The sequence below is a fragment of the Cynoglossus semilaevis genome, chromosome 2 (assembly GCF_000523025.1).
Source record: "Cynoglossus semilaevis isolate Cse_v1.0 chromosome 2, Cse_v1.0, whole genome shotgun sequence".
Taxonomy (NCBI): Eukaryota; Metazoa; Chordata; class Actinopteri; order Pleuronectiformes; family Cynoglossidae; genus Cynoglossus; species Cynoglossus semilaevis.
The window spans coordinates 13646160-13673470 of NC_024308.1; the positions used below are offsets into that span (position 1 = coordinate 13646160).

Below are 27311 nucleotides of genomic sequence, written 5' to 3' on the forward strand. Positions count from 1 at the left end.
GGAGATAATTCAGTCCACTGTGGCTCTGTCTCAGATCACTCGATTAAGAATACGATAAAAAAAAGCCATGAATTATTGATCAGTTTCTTTCCCGTTGAGAGTCTCCTTTAATTACAGCAGTGTCAGACGGAGCTATTATTACATAATCCCATTAAATATTTCGAATTTGCACATTTATTTCATGCCCAGCCATTGTAGTTAACACTGTGGTCTAACAGCCAGTTATTTCGTCCCACAGCAAAGTGTGTCTGGAGAATTTTCCGTGGGTGTTTTTTTGTTCCCTCTTGATGCTCCCACTGTTTCACACATTTGAAAGACACACAGACAGACACGGCACTGTGTTCGTTAGACCCACACTCTGGACTCTAACATCTAGGTGTTGATAATTGTTTTCTGTCTGTGTCATGGCTGATGTTTTTTAACCAATCTCTCAAGTTCTCTAGAATGGGCTTCGACCCCATCACTGACCCCGAGTGAAAAGCTGGACTGTCTTACTATATATGCCTCTGTTAAAGTACAAACTGAAGTAGTGATTCCTGATGATGTGATGGAAAAAACAGCCACAAATTTAGCTGTTCCAGGATAAAAGCTTTAATCGAAGAACTAATCGTATCAGGCCAACATGTACAAGGCATGAGGGTAAAAATAATAATAATAAAATATGTTTTATTATAATTTCCTCTCCTATGACGGTGGCTTTAAGGTCACTGTTCTATCAGCGTTCTTGTCTGGCAGTAACCAGACAAGAACATTAAACTCGATTGCCATGAACAACATAATGAAGAGATGTTGAATATGAGAGACTCATGTTATTGCTACCTTTGCCCTTGCAATTAGCATTACATAGCGCTAATATGATAATAAGTTGTCACAATCGAGATGAGAGGAAAAAAAGAAAAAAAAGTGATGGGTCATCTGCCGAAGCTAGTTAATGTCAAAAACATGAATAGTAGTGTCTGAAAAGCTGTCTCTTCTCACGCTGTCATAAAAAAGTTGAAAAATCTCAGGCTGTTGATCAGAAGGTCATAAACTTCCCAGAAGTCACCTTGAATGATGATTGAGAAATAATTCAAGTATTGATTCTTACGGTCTGACAGATTGTCGGAGTCCACGTGGGTCAGACCCAAACACCAGAGTGAAATATTGTTGGTCTTTGTGTGTAGTCTGACCTCAGCATTAGTTGGATTTTCCTCTAGATCTGTGTTCAATTTTCTGACATCCTGTCTCTGTCTGTGGCTCTGAAAAAAACTTCTTATTTCTTCTCATCATCTGCAGCTCATTTGTTCTTCAGCTCCTCCGTTCAACACTCACTTGATCTCAACCAGAATGACTTCCTGTCCCCCCTCCCCCACTGCTCGCTCCAGTGGAGTGCAGCCAAACCATTGATGCTGGATTTGTTGACGAGTGGCCGATGTCCTGGACTGACCACTGTATCGATGCTAAAGTTTAGTAAATGTAATTTCCCTTTAGTTAAAGACTTATTAAACCTCACACTGACACAGTCACCAGGGTCCATCTGTTGTGATCGAGGATTCTTGGACCTGAATGGGTCACAACAACACAAGGTGTTAGAATTTTAATTTAGATTTTTTTTTTTTAACTTTCTGAGCTGCATTTGTTGAAAAATAATGTCACTTTCAAAATGTTTTTGAAACTTTTTCCTTTCACAATTCACATCACACCTTCAATTTCAGACTTTCTTATCCATTTCTTCACTTCTCTGTAAAGACATAAACCCATGGAGCAAGACGTTTGATTTCACAGCTTTCTAAAAAATCATATTTTAACATTTCATGCCCCGTGGCTGTAGCCCGGCATCATATTTGATTTATGTGGTATACATAAATGTCCTGCATGAAATTTTGATGGGATCTTAGTATCTTTCAAAATGTTGAAGCATGATGATCAAATATCCTTTGTCAGTGTTACAACATTTAAAATATTGTATTTGTATATATTTTGTAAATGTCCATTACTGCATTTAGCATATGCTTTAATCCAAAGCAACAGAAGAGGATTAACAATCAAGCATGTGGTTCTGTGGTAATGTAACCCAGGACTCTCTGCTTCCAAGACAGTCATGCTAACCATTACAATATGGAATATGTATATAATAATATAATATGATATAATATAATATTTATTCAAGGTAAAGAACAGGTGTTTTTTTTTTATCTGACTCTGTGGAGTAATATTTAGCAGGATATTTATTATGTCTCCACAGCATTCTAAGTGAAACACAAACACACTTACATTTTATCCAATTTTTTAACCACAAAGGAAACTCCTAGAAGAAGCTTGGTGGTGGTTTGAATTTCCGAAACTGCCCCCCCGATCCTCTCCCCAGCTAGTCTTCATAAAAACCAAGGTTTCTAATGGCAACGAGCACAGTACAGCACAGTACTTTTCATTGTCTGAGCTGAAAAAAAAAAAAAAAAAACCTTTATGGATGAACATTTGAGCGTGTAATTAATGCCTCTGTGCTTCTGATCTTATTAAGAAGGAGTTTGTTTTTATCTCCTTTCTTTCCATACACCGTTAGCGTCGATAAAGAAAAGTTAAATTAAATTCATGTAGTTCATTGTGTAACCCCATGGACGACGTCTTCTGTCGGTGGAAATGGAAAAAGTAATTGCAGTAAATTGTATTTTGTTCTGGCGGAGAAAAAAAAGTCACAGTGTTTAGAGTGTGACACAGATGCTACTTAGGATTCTATTTCAATCAGGAGGCAGAAGGAAACAATAATGGCCGAATCAAAACACCAGACACACGCCACGACTCAGGCAGCGTTCTGTGGCGAAATGAAAGGAGTACATTCACTGCTGCTGCTGCAGAGTTACAGGATTATAAGAAGGCTGGGATTCTGCTCAGATGTGTGACTGACATTTTAACCCCTGGAAAATGTGGTGTGCAGTGAGTGTGTGGCAGCTGCAGACCACACTGTGATATGGCAGTGTGCTGGAATTTTTTATTTTATATTATTTACTTCTGTAATAACACAAGTAATCAGCATCATTGAACTGTAACTCTAACCCAAATTTCCTCTTTTATGATACTTATTTCCCAGCATCCTCGGCAGATAGCATCGCGTCTGTGGGATTACGCGATGGGGAGTTCACTGAGCAGCTTCCGAGCAGAACTTCTGAGCCTTTGAATCTCCATTTTAACATATACCGCTTTCATCATGCACAATGGTGAAACATCAGAGGAAGGGGAAGAGAGAATAGCTGTGCGTCCTGCGGAGCGTCGACTGTCAGTGCAGCACAAACCACTTGGGGGACTGGAAGTGTGAAGCTTTTATTTCACGGCTCAGGGTGAGACATAAAGCCCAGCAAATTACAGCAGCGGGAAAATCCACCTGAGATAACAGGCTTTGATGCTGCGTCTCTCCCCCCAGCCTCAGACAACCATCCATTAGCACTAATCCGAAAGGAATTCAGAGGGGCCGGGCTGAATCGTTCGCCTGCTACGTTGGGGCATTATACCATTTGCGTCAGTGTGTGTATGGCAGCATCAATCAAATTTTACAGGCCTGTAATCACACGCTCGCACATGGACAGACACTCATGCCTGACATGACATCACGTCAAAAAAGTGGGCATGGAACCATTTCGTTCTCAGAACAAATACCTGTCATTTAAACTCAAAGTACAGAGGTAAAAAAACACTTTTATATATGAATATATGTAGTATTATAGTCATTCATATACATACTGTATATAAGACTAATTCTATCCCCTAGCCTGATTCCAAGGATGTAACTGCAGCATGCCACTCAAATATATACATATATATTTTTTTATGTCAAGTACTTTCTAAAAATATGATAAAGTCATTTAGAGCTTCATGGAGCAGCTCCTGATGAGATTCAGCAAGTGCATTTCACTTAACTGCTGCTATCCAACTCTCTTCACTTCTGCTTCATAAAAAAAAGATTTCTTGAAATTGTCCTTTACAAAGAAGGAGGAAAAACCCTTTCTGTTAACATATTCCAACATTATAGAGAAAGCCTGTGTGTTTATGCTTTAAACATTCTGGCTTGATTTGTAAAAAAAACATTCCATGTGTCCTTCAGCAATCTGTCTCCTGAAAAAGTGTCTCCATGGGCTGTTATTTTTGGTAGGCGTTAACACAATTTCCACTTAATTTACTTTCATTAGCAACAGCTTTTGCACTTGAAGGGAAGTGCTGCGCTTCCACACCACAGAGAAAGTAAAAAAGTCAAACTCAGCCGGATGTTTCCAAACTGAAATGTGCATATGTTCAAAGTCACAACAGCCGATTCAACCAATCAAATCACACTGAAAATGCAAAGAAACCCAAAAAACTTTTATGAAATCAGTAATCTCTACACTGTGCGACAGTATTACTCCCTATTCTGGACCCATCTGTCACTCGAACTGCACATGTATACATTGTCCGAGGTGCAAAGTGCAATACACAGGTGACTCTTCTACTGATACTTCTCCATCTGTTAAAGGGAACAGCGACTGTTTTATTAATCGTAGATATTTAAATTGCTTACATCAACATTAGCCAAACCCAGACACAGCGTCTATAGACGACACATAAAAATGTATTTTATTTAGTGTATTAACAAAGTGTTTTTTACATTTTATAGACAGTATTCTTATAACTCTTGTTTCACAAACACTGCCATTATAAAAATAAAAGCACATGTAACGTTGTGTTATGATAACAGTGTCTTTTTTTTTCTCAACAGGTGAGGAATCTGACGGCATATTGTTCACTTTGTTGTTGGTGGTTTTTACAAAATTGTACAAAAAGCAGTGACGTTGATGATGATGACCATTCTGTGTGTCCGTCATGACCAATGGTTTACCCACGGAACGGAAACAAATGGACGATAAACTAAAAAATTTGATTTTGCACTCTGGAAATAAGGGTGAGGAAACATTAAGAGAAAAGAAACACGCTGGTGTTGAGATGGTTCTGTGGGTGAGATGACGACATTGCTCGTGTACATAACGCTTCTGCAAAAGCTTTTGTTTGTGAGTGATTCAGACTTGTGCAATATTATACAAACGTCAGCACACTGGCAACAAATTGATTGACAGCAGAACTTCAAATTATTATTGGCATCTGTCAAAAAACTGTATTTCTTTTTTTTCAAAGGACAGGCAGGACGAGAAAACCTACAATGCAAGTTTAATTCTACAATGTGGTACAAATTTATACCAAAAAACTGACGTAAAGTCTGACGTAAGAATCTCGATTTTCACACTGGGGATTCATGACAACGACAAAAAAAAATGTCCCCTAGATGTCCCTTGTTCTGCTTCAGATTTTCTCTAAGCACGGATCCGGCCTGTGTGATGAGAGATCTGCCATCTGTGCACCTGGACCACTGCCCACCTTAGCTACATAATTTGGTGGTTTCGTATTCCATGGTGTTGGGCTGCTTGGCAGCAAAAGTCTGCAGTGCTGCCTGTATCCTGGCAACATCAGTGGTGGACAGTTTGAGTCGGTGCCGAAGCAGACAGGAGAAAAGGTCCAGAGGCTGGGATCCCGGTGGAGAGAGCCTGTTGACCCGATCCCTAATCTCCAGCAGTTGCAGTAAGGCCGAGTCCTGCGATCCCTGAGTGTACGGGTAGTCCAGTTGCAAAATCAAGTCCTGGATCGCTTCAGGGTCAAAGTGCATACTATAGCCATACACTTGGATGGTATTGATCTTCATATAGCCTAGATTCTTCCCTGGTTCCAGGTACTCCAAGGGTTCATAATATACAGTTCCTGTCCCGTTGGTTGACGTTCCCCTGATCCTGCTCCGCAAATAGAAGTGGACTGTCTCAAAAAACGTTTTCCACTTGTTTCCCAGAGTCAAAGTCCAGTTATAGCAGTCGTAGGGAAGGTCTAATTTAGTCCTCTCCCAGTCTGGGTAGTTGTTCTGATCAATGGGCATGATCCAGCTCTCTGAGTGGCTCCCCCCAAATGGATTGATGTAGACAGACAGCAATGGGTCAAGAGTGGTGTTCTTGGTAAGGCAGATCTGTAGAGACATCCCCAGGAGCATGTGAACATGGTTCGATTTGTACTTGTTACTTTTCAGTGTCAGCAGCATCCTTTTCCTCCATGACGGGTCGAACCAGTTGTTCAGTCTCACATCGTTGCTGACAAAGATCCCGTGGATGCTGATGCGGTTGTCGCGTTTTTGCAGAAGGTAGCGCAGCTCTAAGTCCTGCAGATCTGTTTCGAAGCCAATGTAGTGGTCAGTGGAGTCCGGCACCTCATTGCGACACACGCCCTGACTCAGCATGTATCCCTGGTTGCAGGTGGCGCAGCGGGAGCGGTTTTCATAGGAGCAGGATGCGCAGGAGGTGCCCTCACCCACAGTGCAGGGGATGACTCCCTGGCAGGGTGGGTGCTCGTAAGGACAGGAGCAACTGCGTGTCTCCTCAAGGTAGGAGCCAACATGGTTGTTCTCACTGCAGTACATGATGGATAGGATGTAGTTCAGCCAGTAGCTGAAAGGTCTGCAACAGAGACAGGAGGGAAATACAAATGTGATAGAAAATTTTACTTTAGAAGTCACTTTTCTTTAACAACAAATGCACAGATTTGACAGACACTGAGATCAAATTTTCAAGGGTCAACAGGTAGTTCAGATTGGTTCTAGGAATATCAGTAAAAACCACATAAAAATAATATTTAAAAAATGCAACAATGGTGTTATGTCATTCAAAGTATCATTGTATCATGTATCATTCCGACTACAGTCCTGAACTCAGGGGACGGTGAAAATAATCCCATTGTCTGTTGTCATTTTTTTTTTTTTTTTTGCAAGAACGATTGGCCATTGTGTCACAAAGTACACAGCACTGCAAAGTGAAATGATAAGTGGGGTTCATTCACAGAATGCTCTATGCACAAAGAGCGATGATGATAAATGGGTCACAGAGTTTCACAGGAGAACGGATCGGAAGCTCAGTCCGTTTGGTCTTCGTTAGCACGGACAAAAAGTTCAGAAACTTGAGGATATATGAGCTGAAAATAACGGTTAGAAACTAAGTATAACTGGTGAGGAAGACAGATTTGTGCACAATATTTATATTTCTTTGTTTAATTCTTTTTGTTGAATTTTTGTTTCTTATCCAGGAGATTTCTTCAAAATCCAACATAAATAGAAAATTGTTTGATGCAGTAAATTTGCCTTTGTTTTTGACAGTACAACTTTTCATGCAGTCACTATGTCATTTGAATGTATAAACAAAATCACCAATCGCTTTTGTATTATTATTATTTTTCAACACCAACGCCAAAGCAGATCAATATTCCTGACATTCTTTCTCGTTGAATCATCGGCAAATGGATCTCCTGACAGGAATATAAGTTCTTTAATCAGTCTTTCATTGTTTTCTTCTTTCTTTCATATCTGTCACATTTCTAAAATCAATTTCTAGTTTTTGGCAGAAACTGAAGTTTTGGTGTTATGGCTGTGGGCCTGTGCTAAATTAATGTAAGACAAAACAATGAAGGGTAGAAAAAATAGTCAGGCAAATAGTTGTTTGACTAAACAAAAGCCTGACGTGTATGAAAAAAAAAAACATTTCTCAAATGTACTGACGAAAATTAGACCAACATTATTAAAACTGAAAGCCAAGTTTCTACTCCTCTCCAAGGCTTTTCAAAATAGGTTGAGAGCCAAATTTCTGATGTTTTTATCAGCCTTTCAAAATAAGAGCGTGCTGCACCAAACTCCTCTGGAGGCTCGTCTACAGTTTTTACACAAGAAGAAAGGAAAAAAGTGTAAAGCCCAAAACATTGCAACTTTCTTTGCAGCCTTTGTTGCACACATTCTTCCATATCTTTCATATGGTCTGATGCATTGATGAATTTTAAATGCAAGGCTTTGCACAATCGGGATATATATATATATATACTGTATATATATATATATATAATCTCAGAACTGCAGATAGTTTTAAAAACAACCAATACTGCTGTTCCCAAAATGTGGGGTGTGAAACATTTAAATTTGAATATTTTTGTAAAAATCCAATAGGAAAATTACACTTATTTTTAATTAGATAATCAGATTTATAGAAAACAATATTTAGTAAATCAGTTTTGGAGAAACAGCTGTGATTGTATCGACATGCGATCCCTTTACAGTAGTGCTACCTACAATATAGGGCACGGCAGTAAAGCCTGGGAACCAACACAAAGTGGACACCAAATTAGCATCAGGCACACGGGAGAACGGGACACGTTCCTAAGTCACCAAGTATTTATTGCTGGCTTAGCCTGGGCCAGGATTCAAAGCGACATTTCTTTAATTACTGTAAAAAACAGATCTCACACATCTGATGATGTAAACCTTGTTTGAAGCCACTTGGCCATGGGAACACATCCATTGAGACTGCTGGCATTTGGGTTTTTGTGCTGACGTTGATGCCGAGGGGCGGGGGCTGTGGGGTGGGAGGTGGGCTTGGAAGTCTGCAGCTCCTGAGTCAGCAGAGTGTCGGCAACTTCATCTCACCCTCTGAACCTCAGCAGCCTCGCTCCATAACTTTACATGCTCTGCTAATATCTGGCTGAATCGCTGGTGGACCTTAAAAGTCTCAGGTAGAAAACACACTGTTCTCAATTGGTGGTAAAATAAAGGAAAAAAAGAGGAAGAGAGAGAGAGAGAGAGAGAGATGCTAAGGGTCTAGCAGCAAATGATAACACCAATATGTTGATTAGCTTAACCCAGTGGTGAAGGGATGACACAAATAAAATTAGACCACATTATTATGTAATTAATATTATTGTCATTATAGGCTGCTGACCTTTTATGTATTACTAACTATATTACTTATAATATATGTATACTTATATTGCCTATATACATCTTTTTTTATATTCTGACTGGACAGATAAAATATATAAAATAAATATACAAATTAATGCTATAACATACTTATTATATGTTAGTATATATTTATTATATATTCAAATATATTAGATAAATATTAGATGAGGATTCAAGAACTTTGAAGGACGCTGTGCCTACACTCTTCAACATGGATGTGATTTTTTTTTCTTATGTCTAAATCTAGGGCAGATTTTCTTCATTTAAATTCTCAGCTCTGAAGCCAAGTGTAGCGAATGGTGTTTTCTCACATCTTCAAGTTTAAAGTAAAAAAAAGTTGATGTAACGTGTTAACAGTTGCTGCGAAAGTCATCAGGCAGTTGTTGGTATCTCATCTCCAGACGGGGGCTGAGCACAGCGAGGGAAAGGAAGCCGCCCGCCATCATGAAGCGCTGCGTGTCAGCAGGACACGTAAACTGTCACGGAGACTCTGTGTGAAGTACACAGCAGAGAGAAGCTGGGCGTTCACGCTGCAATCTGTTCGCGGTCTGTCAGCTCATCTCACAAAAATCAATGCAGCTGAACAATAACGTTCTCCCTTTTTCTCAGGGATTCAATTTTCACTCGTGGGGAAAAAACTCCACTTTGTTCCTACTGTTGAAGTACTGCATTTCTCCATTAACAGGGTGATTTCCATAACATCAGTGTTGCTCTGTCACTGCCACTTGGACACCTTTTTCTACTCTGCTGCTCAAACCCAAAATAATTCTTGATAACGAAAAACAAAATGTTTATAGTATGTTGAGTTTTTTTTCTGTTGACTTATAATGTTTAATAAATGAATACAGACGTTTCTTCTTTCTTTTATGTAATAACAAAAATACTCCCAAAAGTGGGTCATTTCATGATTTAAAGCAGTTCTCCCGGAAGAACAGAGTTTTTTATTGCGATGAAAAGTAGAAGAAAGACACAGAAAGAATGGAGTTTGGTTTCAGAGACGATTCTTTGAACCGTGACAGATTCCTCAGATCTTAGGAGAGCAGCAGGTTAGATCACAGCAGGATCTGTTGGGGATCTGGCGTATCTAGTTTAGGTGTTGACTTTTATCACTCTTACACTGTCTGATTACTCTGCAGTCACTAAATTTGGCCCAGTTTAGTTAAAGTTTAGAGAAACATTAAATATTAGATGTTGTGTCTGCAGTTCTAGATGTTTCCATGGGCCGGGTTTTGCACTAAATGTAATACATGTATAAAATATATTTAGTTTATATGAGTGAATATATATTTAACATTTAAACAGACAAGAAACTCCACATATTTCCCATTTAAATGTTAATTTTTTATTCGAGTTATGTTTATTTACTCTCTTGTATAATACAACATGTACTCCTTTTCAGAGAGGGAAGAGTATATGGAGTGAAATATTTAATATTCCAACAGCTTTTGTCCCCGCAGAAACCAAAGGGCATTGTGGGAAACTGGCTAAAACTCCTTGAAGCAGATTACATCGGTCGCCATCATGACCATTACTGTCACCTTCCATCACACTGCAGTGTACTAAAGCTGCTCCGAGGCGCCATTTTAGAAATAACAGGTCATTGCTTCCCGCTTTTTGCTTCCCTTCTTTTGTCAACTTGAAGTGAGAGCTTTTGGACCTCGACTGGCTGCACAGATCAAGATCAAGTCACTGCTGTTTGCCTACAGACTGACTTCTGGGTCTACTTGAACTGATTGCATCCGCTTCTGCTCCTTCCCGGCCCACATCTCTCCCAGGAAAGTCATCTGGCTTTGCCATCTCTGCCCATGGGGCCTTCACACTCCAGACTGGTTCTCTCAGTGGTACTGTGGTGAGAGGAACAACCACGTGGTCTCAGAGTTGACTTCATCCTCTTGAAAATTCACTTCTTTCTTTTTGAGTTAGGTTAAAAAGATCGATGTTTGTTTTTTATTTTTATAGGTCTAAAAATATGATCTAATGGTCAGTAACACAGCCCAACCCAAAGATTTAGTAAAAAAACGTTGAAAAAGCTGTTGGAGAAGCCGGAGAGATGTCTGGTGTTTTACTGTAGATTTTTTAAAAATTGGACACCTTTTGTAATCCTAACTTCTACCTTTTCATTGGGCGTTCACAACAAACCCGATGTTGACAAAATTGACCTATAGCTCGATATACACAATCAATGTAAATGGATTTAATAACAGAAGGCGCGGATGGCGCTCCGGATGCGAAATAAGCGAATGATTGTCTGAGGTGACCGGAATAATTATGCAAAATCATTTTGTGACATCCGATCAGAGAGGAGAGTTTATCCTGGCATCACCTCCACAAAGTTAAGCAGAGATGTTTATGAACAATTGCGAAATAAAATTATCATCGCTTTTTGTGGGCACCGACACACTGCTACGTTTTCTTGGGACTGGGATAAAGAAGAGGCATGGGCCAAAGTCAGCCAGGGGGTGGGGCTCTCTAGTAAGTTGTGAGACTATCTGCGGTTTGTATTACTACATTATTGGCTGTGTTTAGCTTCATTCTTGACAAGAGGAATGAAGGACCAAAAATGATCAAGTGGTGTGATACAGGCATTTCAAGCATCTATCGCTTCTGGTATAAAATGCCCCTTTAGAACTTTTTTGACGTACTGTTTGTTATTTACTGCTTTGTTCCTCATCACCTTTTTCTCTAAGAAACAAATGGAGCAGCTAGGACTTTCAGTCCTACTGTACTGAAGCTTCAGTGTTGTCCATCTGTTTAAGGACTGTTGATACATTTGAATGCAGCTCATTGTATTCATCTCTCTCGCTCTCCCTCTCCCACATCTTCCCTGTGTCTCTCGACCACTGCCTCCTCCACTTGCTTATCCCTGACAATAAATTCACAGTTCCTATCTTTGCTTTTCTATGATAAATCAGACACCACACCTATTTATATCTCTGTTTGCTTCGAGCTTCACGTTTTGTGCCCTTGAAAATAGGACTCCTAAATAAGGTGTTAATTGCTATATATTCATCACACACAAAAAATAATTGGCTTAAAAAATTAAGGTTATTTCAACCATGGTGGTCGTGCTATGTCTGGTCTGTGGAATCCCCACCCCCAATCATCTTGTCAGCTCCCCCGGGAATGACTCCAGGTTAAATTCACACATCACACTGGGTGCTGGGACGATGATGCTGAGGCGGCGGTTCTACCACACTCCAGTCCCTGGAACAGTGTGTTACACCCATTCTATTTAAATAAATCACCACTTCCTGTCTTCTGGAGGTCATCGGGCTCACTGCTGATGTATGGTAGCCACACATCATGTGCGACTGCACACACCTGTCTCATTAGCATTAGCATCATGGGCATGTTCTGCGCTGCAAATTAGTTCTAAAACAAGTTGCAGAGTTGAGCACATTTCCTAGGAGCTTTTTAAGCCATCTCATTTTTTTTTTAATACTCAAAATTGCCTCTTCCATATCTCACCTGCCTCCGCCCGCATCACTAGGCCGGCCCGACTAGCGATTTATTCTCAAATTAATTATTTTAATCGCCAAGCAGCCCTGCTTAATAACACATACAGCACAAAACCCACCACTCCACAATCGGCCATTTCCACTTTAGAAAAATCTATAGAAATGTCTCCAGACCCTGGGAACCAGTGTGACATTGAGGTTAACAACACAATTTGTACAGCTAAAGATGATTTTGTACCATTTCATTGAGCAGGGATGATACTTTCTCACTGGGTGAATGGAATGGAAAAGTGATGAGTGAGCAGGTGTTGGGGGGGTACAGATATAGATGAATATGAATATAAATATTTCTCACCTAAGTCCCTGAAATAAACTGGCTGTATCAGCTGCACATGTACAATTACATTCCATTCCATAAACCTGGAGAGTGATTACTTCTATTCGCATGGAAAAAAAAAAAAAGAGCTGACTTGCCTAGAAGGTATAGGCGTTAGGTAAAAAGTCCTAAATATAGCATATACATCTAAAAACACTGCAAACTTTAATTTCACAGGTGGATAACTTTGATTTCCTGGATGTGAAGGAGACACAGACCGGGACTCGAGCCAAGTCATCAAGTCTGACATATTACTCATTCGCCCGACCCTCGGTGGAATATCAAAGTACTTATACATTGTTTGCGCAATTATTAGCATAATGAATAGTTTGGGAATGCCACACACACACACATTTTCACAATGGTGTCATCAGAAAAGGTCAAAGAAATTGTACCTCTCCCGCAGGGTGATAATTTTGGGCTGGGTTCGACACTTTTTGCTGAGGTTGAAGAGTTTGCCGATGATGCGTTTTGCTTTGCTCAGGAGCTGCTGAGTGTTTAGCTCTAGCTGTTTGTAGCGTTGGTGGACAGTGGGCTCCGTGGTCCAGAAGTACTGGATGGCCGACGTGTTCAGGGCGTAGAAAGTGGGAAGCTTTCGAACGAAATTCTGGAACTCATCTGGGGGACAAATGTAAAAAGATGACATCATGATGTTCTGATACGAACTAATTCAAATCCTGTCATAAAAAAAAAACACAAAAACAAAAACACATTTTCACTTCAGTGTGCGGAATAACGTAAATAAACGTTTTGTTAAAGTGTTGAGATGTTTTAGGAGGCAAAGGTTTCCATATGGTCCAGTGTGTATTTAGCTGCGTCCTTTATAACACTAACCTTTTTCATAGAATGCAAATTTAGCAGCAGTTCCCGCTTTTGGGCAGTAAAGCACCATCAAATCCATGTTCAGTGCAATTTGGTACTACATTCTGCTTAAGAGTCAATATACAATATTTTGATTAGTTTATGTAAATAAACTGATTATTTACCTAAGGTGCCTGCGGGGTATGTTCTAAGAATAAAACTAGTCAACTGTAACTGCTTTATCAATCTGTAACACTTGATATGATCTTCAAATGGGTGAAATGATGATGGTTAGAAGAGTGTCTACAATTGTATGTCTTATTTCATTGTTCGGGGAGTCTGTATCAGGCAAGTAGCTCTTCATATTACCAAGTGTCCTTGAAGTAGTTCTCAGTTTCAAAAAGGTTGGTCTTAGTGCTTTTGTTGTTAAATACAGTTTGTATTGAGACGAGAGAAGAGGTGAAACTTCAAGAAACCAAGATAATCCACTCCTCCACTTAACTGCTTCAGATAAATATATTGCTAAATCCAAACCTTTAGGATTTGTGTCTGTTACCCCTAGGGGTGAATGGGCAAAACACATTCATTTGGGGCCAAGAAGAAGACATTTTATCTTGGTTAGAATGACCTTTCCCCAGGTTGATTCCTGTCAGCTGTTGTTAATATGAGTGATGTGCTGCAGGTGTGTGTGTGCTGACAAGAGAGGTGTGGTTTCAGATGGAAGCTTCTGATTGGTCCTTTTCATGAAGCTGTAGTTTAAGAGGCCAGGTTTCCTGAGCTGTGAGGGGATTTGTTTGCACCAAGCTGACTACCATTGGCAGTTGGCTGTGGTTTTGATTTGTTTGCACCAAGCTGACTACCATGTTGGCTGTGGTTTCGCTGTCTAAACAGAAAGTTTGTGACTTTCTTTTTGGTTATTTCTTGGTATTTTGGTATCGATAGACTTTCTCTTTCTTGCTGTGTCCATTTGTCTCCTTAGGTCTGGTTTCACAAGTAGTCACATTTGAGCAGAGGAGATTGCTTCAAGCTGTCTGTTTGTTTCAGGAGAGGAACTTTTTCTTTAATAAAAGCCCAACTACACTGGCTGTTGCTCACAGCACACAATAACAGACTAGCCAAATGATTAAGGTCAGAAAATTGAAGTCCTCAACCTTCTTATTAGTGTGTCTTTCTCAGATTAAATCAAATCAAAAATAAAATTTACTCTCTGAAGGCAGCAAGGGCTAGAGTGTTTCACACAGAGCGGAAAGTGTCAGCTTTCATTGTCTTTCTTCTTATGATGCCTAACGCTGTTTCCATGGTCGAAAACTGCAGCTTTGTCTGCGAGGAAGCGCAGTGAATATATGTGTCACTTCCTCAGAGCTGCGGCGCTCCGCTGCATAGACAATAAGCTGTGAGCAGATTACTTTTCCAGTGCATTCAATAACGATGTCATCATCATCCTAATCAAGATTAGTTGAACGAAATATCAACGCCTGTGCAGCCCTGATTAAAAAACGGCCACGCCAACGCTTGCAATTAGGGAATGTTAGCCTGATAAAGAGTAACTGATTAAAAAAACAATTAACACCAAGTGGCTACCCAGGTGATTATTCTGGTTGTGTTACATATTCCTGGGAAATTATTAAGTTTGTTAAAAATCTATTAAAGAGTATTTGGGAGGGTTTTCCATAATCTTCATTTACAATGGGAGACCTTCAACAGAGGAGGCTCGGGGCTGTGTCAATGTTTGTCCATTCACTCTGGGGATAATTAAAGTAAAATGCATTTTCACTTGTTTGTTTTTAAAGACTGCAAAACAAGTCTGATGAAGTTTTTTTTTTTTTTTGTTGCTCTTTATGGCAAATCCATAATAAAACAGCAGTGTGTAGAGATGCACCGGCGACGTTAACTGGTATCAGTAAACTTTGATTTTTGTTCAGTCGGCTGTGTTAACGTTGAAGGTTTAAGGTTTTGTTTAACCATACTGAAATTGACTGAAGGAATTTCTATATTTGGTGACTGCACTGCAGCATAAATGTATGAATAAGTTTAAACACAAAATCCTTAAAATATAACTGTAGCTGTGACATGTAAATACTTTTTAATAAAAATCACAATATGAGAGATTAAAAAACAACAACTTCCAGATGATTACAGGCTTATACAGTATATGTAAGATGCCACTATCCATTACCCAAAAATATTTAAATTAAAAACAATGTATGTATGTTGCAATGTCCTTGCATTAAACCTGAAGTTCTTGTTTTATCATTGATACAACAACAACACAGAACACCCTCTAATTACCCCCTGTGGTACTTTCTCTTTTGTTTTTGTTCAATCACCGGTAATGACCTTTCCTAAAAATAACAACATCACGATGACTCATCAGGTAAAGTACTTGTTTTCACAGTACTTGTTTAATGGCTTTTAAAACCTGAAATAACAACAAATATAAACAAGTGCTGTCAATGGACCTAAACAATTAGTTGTGATTAACCCTATGATTGTCCGTAGATTCGTAGAGTCAGGATTCCTTTAAAATAAATTCCACATTTTTAATCAGCCTTTAATGTAGCTTTAAAAATATCTTTTCAATGCTTTAAACCTGGTTAGATAGAAATGTTGCTGATATTCTGGCTGTTTCGATTTAAAAACAAAATTGCCAATTAGCATGCAAAAAACCCATTCCCTTTGTTATTGAGTTTTTTATTTCATCATTATTCTATGGTCAGTTCATTGTTCAAGTCAGTCTGAAGCTAAATTTGCCATTAAAAGAACAATTGTCTTTATCTAACCCATGAACTACTTGGTAAGCCCTGGTTTGAAATCAGGTGTCAGTGTCAATAATAGTGAGTAAGACATTTAGGAAACTCATTTATATCACATTAACATTGCTGAAGCTAAATATGACACATGACCCAGCTGTGACCAATAGGATTGTTCTCAATGTTTAAGGAAGCCGATTTGTATGTGTGAACACAGCTACTGAAAAAGCAGCTAAGATGAAAATGTAACTGCTTCCAAAATGAGTAATGACACTGACCCAGCTACAGAATAGGTTTTCCTAATTGAAACATTATACACACAAAATAAAGCAATCATGTTTATTGTCGTCTGTCGGCCAAAACCTCATTTAACAATCAGAGTCATGATTACTAATCTCCCTGCTACCTGTGTAAAAGAGTTTTTCCCTCTATTAAATCACACACACAAGTAGCACCCCCCGTCCCACTTTCCCCACTCCAACTCCTCCATCCACCACTGCCTTTATTTAATACAGCACTGCAGTTGTGCTTCATCAGGACACCTTGCTGCTTTAAGTTATTGCCTGCTGTGTGCTAATCAAGTTGCCCTTAGCGTAGTGCAGGAACATGGAGCTGTTGTAATAACAGTCTCCTTTAGCAAGGTGCACAGTGGTGGAGCCGCAAAGGAAGCTGAGAGATTTGGTCGCAATGACGGCTTAATCGAAATGGTGGAGTTTGAAAATGTACAACTACTTTGAAGTACAGCAATAGCTTGTGGTCAGTGATTAAAAAAATACAACAACATCTTAAATGGTGGACCCGATAGCATGATTGCTAAACGTTTGGAGCTACAGCCAAGGGAAACTTTTAAATTGCAGCCTGCAGACTAGTGATACTGAGTATCGATTCCGTGGTATTGATATACCAATACTCACACAAGTATTGATATATTGATACTTACACAAGTATTAGAAATCGATACTCACATGGAGTATAGATTGAGTATTGATTACACGCATTATATCACACAGTTACATTTGAGTGCCCCCTAACATGTTGGATTATAAATCGTCATTTTTGATCGACTAGATGAAGTCAATGCAGACGTTTATGGTTGGTTTAAACTGATGGGCTCGACAACAGCGGCTGCCTGCAGAAGTGAAGTCTGCTCTCCTCCGGCAAGTGTCACGGTGAAGTGACAGATGTGGAGCTTTAAGACTCAGTTTAAGCATTTCTACAACGTCAGCTCTGGTGTTTACTATCTCTGGAAGCTTTCAGGACACTGTGGGGAAAATGCTTCCAATCTATACCAAGGCTGCTTTATGGCAGTGCTGGATTTAATGCACAAATATTCTCTGGAGTGCGTTTGCAGACATTTATTAAAGTGTGTGAAGAAATACTGTAGATTTACTCTGTTATTTGTGAAGACTGTGTGAAAGGTTTAAAAGTTCTGTCTGCTTGTTTTTTTACTGAAGAAACTTTTTGGAAAATTTGTGCAATTTCAGTTAAAAAGGGATGAGATGATTGCTCCCTTGTTTTTGTTAAATTTTGTTTGGGAAATTGCTCCTGTGTGTACTGATATCTTCCCATTAGGCCAATCAGGGGGTAATTTTGGTTTCTTTTCATTGCCTTTCTGTCCCTGATTTTCTTTGTGGCAGCTTTTTTTTCAAATGCTGTCAGTCAGCCATTCACAGCCATTGAATAGAAGAAACAAACACCGACCTGACTCTTCAAAGTCTTTGTTGGCGACGTTCCAGGAATCTCTGATTTGCAGTAAACTGGTCTCCATAGCTTTCAGATCCACCTCAGGGCAATTACACTGCGGGAAGTCGGTGGCGCACTGGCACCAGCAATCATTGTTGTGACACACAAACTGACCCTCTTCATTACAGCCGATGTAGCTGAGAGCTGCCTGCACGAACCTGGCCCTCAGATACTCTGGCAGCACGGCCTGCAGGCCTGAGGCAAGGACAGAAACATGGCATCACCACATGAGTGTATAAACAGGAAGCTGTTACTCCAGCTTCAGCGCTATTCTTTTTTTTATTCTTTTGTCACACTTCACATATGGTTGGCGTCACATGCAATATACTAGGTTTTTTTTGCATTTTATTTTTACACACAGTTCTGTTGCTGTTGTTAAAAATCATTACACTCACTGATCTACTCTAGAAGCATGCTAGGCAAAAAAAGGAGAAAAAAAAGCAGAAGAGTGATTGAAACTAAATTCATTCTGACACTCCGGTGTTGCAGTTATATGCTTGCCAGAGAACAGACACTGTGACAATTCCATCAGAAATTGGGGGAGTTCAATTATGGATGGCCAACCTTGCAAATGAATCTTGTTTTCAGGGCTCTGAACCAAAACGGAGCTGACAGAGTCGAGGTTGTCATAGTTACTGCATCCGAGAGGACCCGTCCTTGTTTCGGTCACCTTAAGGGAGAAAAACAGAGCCACATAACAATAATCCATGGCGTGTACGGAAAGCCAATAATACTGTTAAACACACAGAGAAAGAAATAAATGAAAACAGGAGAGAGGGGAAAAAAGAGTGAATGTCAGGCAGGATGAGATTAACGGCACTCTTCCTGTTTGCAGTGTGATCTCATAAGAAACAAAACATATTAGGGGTTGTTTAGACTTCTGTGTTGTGCAAATCACATTTAGGATAATGACTGCGAGCTGGAGGTTCTGAAAATTGAGTTGTTGATAAGGATCCCTGGAGGAACAGCTTAATGAGTAAGTTGTGGGTGTTGTATGTCAAAAGAAATGTGTTTATCCATTACAGCGCTGGTGGACACACAGATACATGTAGAAATCCATCGTGATGCCACTGAACGCACGTCCTATTCAATTAGTGACGCACACCTGATACACACACACACACACCTGAGGACCTGCGCAATAACAAACATTCTACATAAGCTGTGAAAATAGTTTAGAGGCAGAATGAGCTGAATGGCATAAGAGAATTGACTAAACTAAAATGCTACAGCGGAGCTTATATGAGTATGAAAATGTAATTAATGTAATTAATTTTAATGTAATTAAAATACTTTTGTTTATTTTGAATGTGCAGATTGAATATAAACAAGAGGGACTGTTGGACAATATAACTCATGGACACACAGACTGTGTAGACTGTGAGTATTTGCAGACTACAGAGCTACAAAGTTTTTCCTTGTGGATTCGGTTTATTTATTTTTTACTTAGGAAAAAAAGACATGTAAACGTATGAACCTCAGCTCAGGGTACAGTAGGATTGTTCCAAAAATATATATTTTTTCCAAACTCCTTACAGAGAACTTAATATTCCTGAGTCTGAGCATTCAGTTAAGTTATAGTTATATACAGGAACTTCAGCTCCTATATATATATATATATGTATATATATATATATATATGTATATATATATATATATATAGGTATTTTTTTCTTGTATTGCAGTATTGCCCTAATGTTTAAAATGCCACACATTGAGCAGGAGTTTCTGCCTTTGGAATGTTTAATTTTAATGAAAAAAAAAAAACATGATTTCAAATTAATAGACATTTTGGAAAGAATGAGGGTTTGTAAAACTGTTGACTTTTGTTGACCCAAAACTACAAGACGAAGTATTCCTAAAACTAGTCGTCTTGACAAAAGACAAAGACAAAAGCACTGCAGCCTCCAGGCGAGTTGCACCCTGCAGGGACCGGCTCAGATCTCAGCCTGGACAGGAAAAAAACCAAAGAAGGACAGGGGACAAGGAGGGTCCTCCTACACACACACAACAGTCCAGTCCAAACAAAATAGGAGTATTTATATTCACCTCACCTAGGGTGAACACACAAAAACACAACGGCCAGTGGGGGACGTGTTTTGATTGGTAGGATTTCTTCAATGAGAACCAATCAATCCACCATTATCCTCCAACTCTTCCAGCAGGGTTTTTTTTTTTTTTTTGTGGCTCCAGGGCAATTTGTTGATGGAGATGCAGTGCAGAGACGGTTCCACTACAAAAGCTCCCAGAGGGAAGGTGATGTGAACGAGGGCTTCAGTTTCCACGAGAAAATAATTGACACTCAAAGTCGGCAACTGAGCGTTGCAGTATCACAGCGCGTGGAGAAGATATATTGGGTTAGTGGGAGTTTCTCTGCTCTCAGGAGAGAACCCTTGTACAAATGTAGGAAATGGTTCACTGACGTGAAGTGAGGCACCAAACAAATTGGCAGAAGTTGTCAGAGTGACTGAGATAGGGGGTCATTTACCAAACTGCCCACAGAGGATACGCCCTCCTTCATTTTTCCGCGTGCCACATTTGGAATTGCACATGTTTTTGTGAGTCAGACAGTCTGTCACAGAACAGCTTTGTGGGCATAATTAGCAGTTGCTCATGACGGATGGATGTGACGAGTATGATTCATGAATGGCACTGGGCACAGATTCCGCGATCAAGAGCTTCACCATCAGTCGCCACGTTTGGAGATCTAATTATTATTGTACTCTAAATATGTGTGAGTCGCAGGACAGCATGTGTTGAATTTGTGTTTCCAACAGTTATTTATATTTAGGTTACAGACCAAAAATTGGTCTGTAAAAAACATTTTTCCTATATTTGTGCCATTCTTCATAATAAAATAGTTAAAAGTGATTATTCCTGATTAATGACCTTCAGGGCAGAGTGGCCCAGATATGGTTAAACAGGCTTGCAGGTAAACACAATCATCTTAAAGCCGCCGAGGCCTTGGTCAGGCATTGTGTGCGTTTTGGACAGAAAAATGTCGTCAAACGAGCCGTTAGCCTCAAGGATGCAATTAATTTGCTACATGGGGCAAACACAGGCTTCAGTGGTTCTGTGCTCAAGGGTCTAAGTGGGCCGGCACGGGGAACATGAGGCTGTAAAACCATTACGGAGGAATCTTTAACCAACCATGGTTTTTCTTTTTCTCAGAACAAACCCACATTAGAGAAAAGTTGGTGAATGCGGCTAGTACAGAGTAAGTCATTAGGGGGTGCTTTTTCTTTTTTATGTCAATTCGCAAACAAGTTGGTTATCAGCAAATTAAAGGTCCTTCCTCTGCTATAAATTGTGAATGTGTGCATAACATGAATGAACCAATCAAACTCCACATTTCAGCAATACAGATACTTGAAGAATGTAGATCTAAATCTACCAACACCTATATATTTTATGAATGCAATCCCCAACAGTTGGATTTTATCAATACAAAAAAATAAAGTATGAGAAGCTGCGATCCACTGAGGCGAGAAGCCATCGTCATTAAGAAGAGCAATATGGTGTTTATAAGAGACGGCAAAAAATTGTATTTTATTATTAACAGATGTGCAGAGTTAATTGATCAGCGGCTGATTGGCAGATTGTTCCAGTCAGATGGCGGTTTGTGTTTTAATGCTAATTTGCCAACTTTTTTTTTTTTTTCAATAAATTGGGAACAAAACTTTGGCAAAGTGCATTAAGTCTGGCAGTGTTTCATTCTGGTATTATTCACCTCAATCTAATGAACTGGTTTCGATTCAATTCAATATAGGGCACGAGGGAGACCTCAGAAAACTGGAGGGAAGAGAAGAGAAGAATTTAATTTTGAAATGACCATGAATCCTGAACACAAAAATGATCCTCAGATCCTAAAGTTTGCGGTGGTACCTGAACACACCTCGTGTGACAGCTGCAACTTCGGCATGAAAATTTAGTAATATATCTAGCCCTGGCGGTTTGTGCCTGTTATCCAGCTGCTCTGTTAGCATATAGCTGGCTAGCGCTCATTGTTAATATTTTTCTTATGCTAAATAAATTTTAAAAAAGTAAAATAAAAGTATGAAGATACAATCTAAAAGTCAAAGTTTCTTTATATATTTTGTAGGATTAAAGCTAATGCTAATGTTTGGCCCTCCGGCACCTTCTTTCAATATTTTTTTATTTTCACATCTGTGGTACTTTGATGTGGTCTATGGTTTTGGACCATAGTAATATAAGTGTATGTTCCACTTGGCAGAAAACTGAACATTAAATTGACCTTTGACTCTTACAAGGAGGAAGTCAAGTGAAGAGATTCGTATACTGCAAACATGAGTTTAGATACTGTGGATGCGCAGTGAAAAAAAAAAGATGATGTGTGTTTGCTATTGGAGCGTGTCATTCTGGTTCTTTTCATTCTGAAATACAGCTGTTCACCTGGGTTTCTACGGACCTAAATTAATTTGTTTTCTTTCTGTATATGTAGGATTTCTCTGGTCATGCCTTTCTATACCAGGGCTCTGTTCTGGTTTCACTCTGAGGTTTTTCACACTGACTACCTTTACTGAAAAAACATGCAGTTGATAAAAAGAAGAAAACGACTCTCTGCTGCTTTGTTCAGTCAGAATCAGTGGAAGAAAAATCCCATTTGACACAAAGAGTCAAACCCCCCCACATTCCTTGTTTTTCTCCCCATTTGCTTCGCTCACATTTGATATTACTTTAGGCAGGAAATAAAAGAATATTCTGTGCACTAAAGGTCCTTGAGTTTGGATGATAAAAAATACAAGTCCAGGTGAGGGAGGTTTGTAAATTGTCTTGACACATGTTCCAGAGCAGCAGAGAAAAACAGACGTCATATAAAGTGTGATATAAATGTGCCAAAACCCGAAAACAACCTCTAACAACGGCAAACTTCACAGACTGTAGAATACACGATTGTGTGTAATGTCTCTCACAGCACCTGTCACCTAATTTGATTTGTTTGTGAAAATATGAAATAAAGAGACAACCTTATTTCCAATTAAATATGTTCTCGTTGAGTTCTGTGCTAGAGAATAAGGACGTTTTTTTGTAGACTTTCAGTGAGTCGATCCACCCGTCGGCTCAGCAGCAGCCTAATGTGGGTGCTTCTATTACCATTACGACAATCTGTTAAAAGTTACAGCTCATTCTCTGCTGGCTTGACTCCAGTACGCACTCAGTGTGTACTATGAGTTTAAACAAAAGTATTACTGTAGGTTGGCTTTAAGCAATAACAAAAAGTAAAAAATAAAAAGTCAGCAGGTTTTAATAGGGTGTAAATGTTCTGATGGTGTGGGGTATTGAAGCAGTACATCCACGCTAACTATACTGTAGTAATGTACTTTTTACTGTAGTAAGATGTCTATAATGTTATACAGTAGATCATGGACAAAGTACATTGACTTAGAGAAACTGTGTAGTCTTTGTTCGACTTGCTGTGAACAGAGAGACTCTCACCATAGCAACGACAGGACTGGAGGAGAAAAGTAGGTAGTGGACTGATCATTATCGCCAGATACCCCAAGTATACCTCGGTATGGGAATCAGAAGTAACAGAGACCTCACAGAAAATGTAAGACATGAAATTATTTTTTTTTCATGATAAAGTCTTGTTTTCTATTTTCTTCTGAAAGTAAAAGCCTTTGTCACAAACATTAAGCTTTAAAAAACTTAAACTATGGTTTAATAACTAGAACTTAAAAAAATTAGAACTAAAACTAGCAAATGTTTGACCAAAAATGCTGCATCTAAACACAAGTCAAAAAAGTAAATAAAACAATGAAAAAAGACTGAGATAAAAACCTGTTTGTGTTCTACAGATCAGACCACCAATAAAAATCTCTCATTTCCTTCTCAGCTTACGTTGAATATTTCACAGCTTGGCAGTGTTCTCTTTGAGAGCCTGACTAAGAATCTGCACACACACACACACACACACACACACACACACACACACAGTACTGTATATCCAGGCTGCGCAGGAAGCAAAGATAAACTGCTACCCTGAAGGAACATCCATCTTCTTCTTTGCTCTTAGTCCCCAAATTATTGCCAAACACTATGACGGTGTGTCCTTTTAATATTTTCCCAAAGGTTTAATAAAAGTAAGCACATCCTCCTGTTAGATTAATGACAGAAACACAGGTACGCTTTCCAGCCGGGAGGAAAAAGGAAGACTTTTGCTGCTCTGGGCCCAAACATTGTCTCTCTTTTGACACATACTTTTGACAACTCCAAGGTCACCGCGGAAACGGAGCACAGAGCTGGGAGCTTTGTTATATTCTGTGCACTTTTTTTTTTAGTCTCGAACCAAAATGTCACTGCTAACTGTGGAAACCACTGTTTCTGGGCTTATTAGAAACGGCTTCATCCGACTATAAAAAGACGCAGACAGTAACCGACTTTCTTTCTTTCTTTTTTTTACGGACGTGCATTAACGCGATTAATTAAAATGGGAGGAGTCTCCGGAGGGACCCCTGTAGATTAATCCTCACCACAGACAGATGTCGAACTTAACAGGGAAGAAACAAAAATTGACCCGCTGCATACCCAAAGACGGCTTTTTCTATGCATAGCAATGAGACCATCTGCAAAGAGCGCCCACTGGAGCAGAGCATGTGTGCACAGTCAGCCTGCACCAGCGGAAATCTACCCCAAAAAGAAACCTGCCTTTGTTTTCCCATTTGAATTCATTACTTATTAGACCACATGGGGCATCATTTCCTCATAACAGAACTCCGAAAGTGTGCTGAAAATGTGAAAATGTTAAAAGACATCAAACCAGTTGGTGGGGGATTTATTAATGTGCCATAATTGAGTTAGGATAATTGTGCTGACTGTGTCGGAATAACTAACAGCTGCATTTAATGGAACATTTAATTGCACTTAAAGGCTTTGCCGGAATAAGCAGTTTTGGTGCTTATCCACCGTAGATGTGACTTGTTTATCATATTTATTAAATTCATTTTACTTTGCCCTGTGACCATGGTTTGATGGCATCTCCTTACACAGTAACTGTTGCAGGTACAGGTACAGGTACTGCGAGCCGGATTCGATTCATGGACCGCCAGTTAATGATCGCTGACATAGACATTATGTCTACATCGTTGAACATTTGTAAATTAACCAGACTGTGGTTGATTTTAGATGAAAAGTGAAATTCATTCCTAGAAAAAAAAACACATTTAATTGTTATGTAATCGCACATTTATTTTGACCTGTTTGGGAAGACTGGATCTTTATACCCTCAAAATCATCTACTCAAATCCAGCACCTTTTAAAAACGATTTGGGGTATTTTAATGACATGAAGGTTTATTAGCCATTAATACACGTAGAAAAGTCAAATAAAAAAGTCAATTCTACCAAGCTGTAGGGTTGATGGCTGTTACTTGTTCTGAGTTTTTTTATCATGAGAAGAGAGTTTTGTTTGTTCTCAGATGTTCATGCACATCGTCTGAGCCGCTAAATGAAAATAAGAAGAAATAAAATGTGTATAAAACAGTCCAAGCCACAGGTTCAAGGATGCTCTTTTGTAACATAAATGTAGCAGCAAAGTAAATAAAAAAATGTAACTTTGTCTATGTCATTATTTAAGGCTTTTCATCTGAGAACTGAGCAGTTTTTAATCACTGTGATGTTTACATTTTCTCATATCCAACATGAAAGAAAAAAAAATCAGAATAATTAAAACTTTGAAACCTGCTTTGATGGCGCTGATGTTTCTTTCCACCAAAATAAAATTAAAAAATAAATAAATAAATAAAATGAAAATAACTTGATTTCAGTTCTCAGAAATAGTGAAGAAGAACCTCCGTTATTTTGTTAATAAACAGATTTCTCTATTTATTTTTAGAACTTTCTGACTCCCCTTCGTTCGCAGCTTATGTGGAAGCAAGACACACTTACTGTAACTGCCCTACTGCCAATGAGTGACACGGTTTTCATCAAGTTGTTCTCAAAGCTCCAGTGGCCCATATAGAAGCATCTGTGTTTGCTCTTTTGCCTCCTATTCATTTAACTTGCTTTTTCACCAGTCTGTGTACCCAAGCAGCAAGAGCTTACATTCCCCAGTGAGCCCTAAAGGCATCCTTTTATTTTTTTTTTCTTCCCGGCCACATCATGCAAAGTGTCTGTGGAACTAGCACTGCCTGCTACCAGACACGTTGTTCTATCTGTGCCGTGACACACAGCAGCCCTCTGCACTGACTCGCAGGCTGCGTGGTTTTAACTCTGGGAGCAGGTGGGGGCTATTCCAGATATTTTACACATACACACACAAATCATATTTTTTGTTTTTTTTTAGCATAGTCTTGTGCCTTAACTATTACAAATATATGCCTAATATTAGTCCTTTCTGCAATACTGTAATCCAACACTATATTTAATCCTTCTCTCAGAAGGGAATTTACAAAATGTCCCCACAAGACAAGGGTTTTTTTTTTTAAATATATTATAGTAAACCTGTAAAGGACACATTTTGCACATAAAATCAAACTATTTTTCCCTCAAAGGGGAACTTGCAAAATGTCCCTGCAAGAGAAGTTGTCACAACAACAATAGGATTTTCCACATAAAACGTCCCCACAAATATGTCCAGACGAACACACAAACACACATACACACATACTGGTGCCTGAGTCACAATGTATTCTTCAAGCCCTAACCTTAACCAGTGCATACTCAATCCTAATCCTGACCCAAACTCTAATTGTAACTCCAAACCCCATCTCACTCAGTGAGAACTACAAAATGTCCCCACAAAGCAGTAGGACCTTTTTTTTGAAAAAACTGTCCCCACAAGTATAGTAAACCATTAAAAATGACACACACATGTCTAAAACTGTGCTCATAAAATCAACTATTCTTCTCTCACCTAAAACTTGTTACAAACAGAGTCAAAATACACCATAAATACTACATGAGCTACTTCAAGTACAGTGAGTATTTACGGTTAATAAAGAGAGCAAAGTGATGATAATAAAAGGAATCGATGCCACAATAAAGGCTGTAAAATATCTGTGTTATCTACAGAGAATCAAATCACGTCTTTCCTCTTTGTACTGATGGATGGTTCCCTCCGTCTTCCTGGTGTGTGGCCTCAGCAGGGTTGCCACGGTCCACCAGTGCAGATGGCTGCAAGGCATATTCATTATTTACATGAGCAAAAAAAAATAAAAAAATAAAAAAATGCAGCTTTAATAATATTACGGGAGCTTTTAGGCAGGAAGAGTTTCTCTGATGAAGATTCATCACCACTGTGAATCCCACATATGAATAATTCCTGGCAAAGTAGCATAAAATGTCACTTAGTCAGATATTTGAGCAACAATGGACTTTAAATGGATGTACTCACAGGGAACACACACA

General features: G+C 39.1%; 2 protein-coding genes across 2 annotated transcripts in view; one reads left to right on the forward strand and one right to left on the reverse strand.

Annotated features, from left to right (window-relative positions):
• The window catches only part of LOC103399890 (1-phosphatidylinositol 4,5-bisphosphate phosphodiesterase gamma-1-like), a 784699-nt gene that overhangs the window by 350248 nt on the left and 407140 nt on the right, over positions 1-27311 (forward strand).
• The window catches only part of LOC103399888 (BMP/retinoic acid-inducible neural-specific protein 3-like), a 48967-nt gene continuing 26231 nt past the window's right edge, over positions 4576-27311 (reverse strand). The window contains exons 5-8 of the mRNA XM_008338529.3: positions 18508-18613; positions 17902-18138; positions 13045-13267; positions 4576-6494 (exon numbers count right to left, since the gene is read on the reverse strand). Of these exons, the coding sequence (XP_008336751.1) occupies positions 5378-6494; positions 13045-13267; positions 17902-18138; positions 18508-18613 (1683 nt within the window). The 3' untranslated portion in view covers positions 4576-5377. The remainder of the gene's footprint in view (positions 6495-13044; positions 13268-17901; positions 18139-18507; positions 18614-27311) is intronic.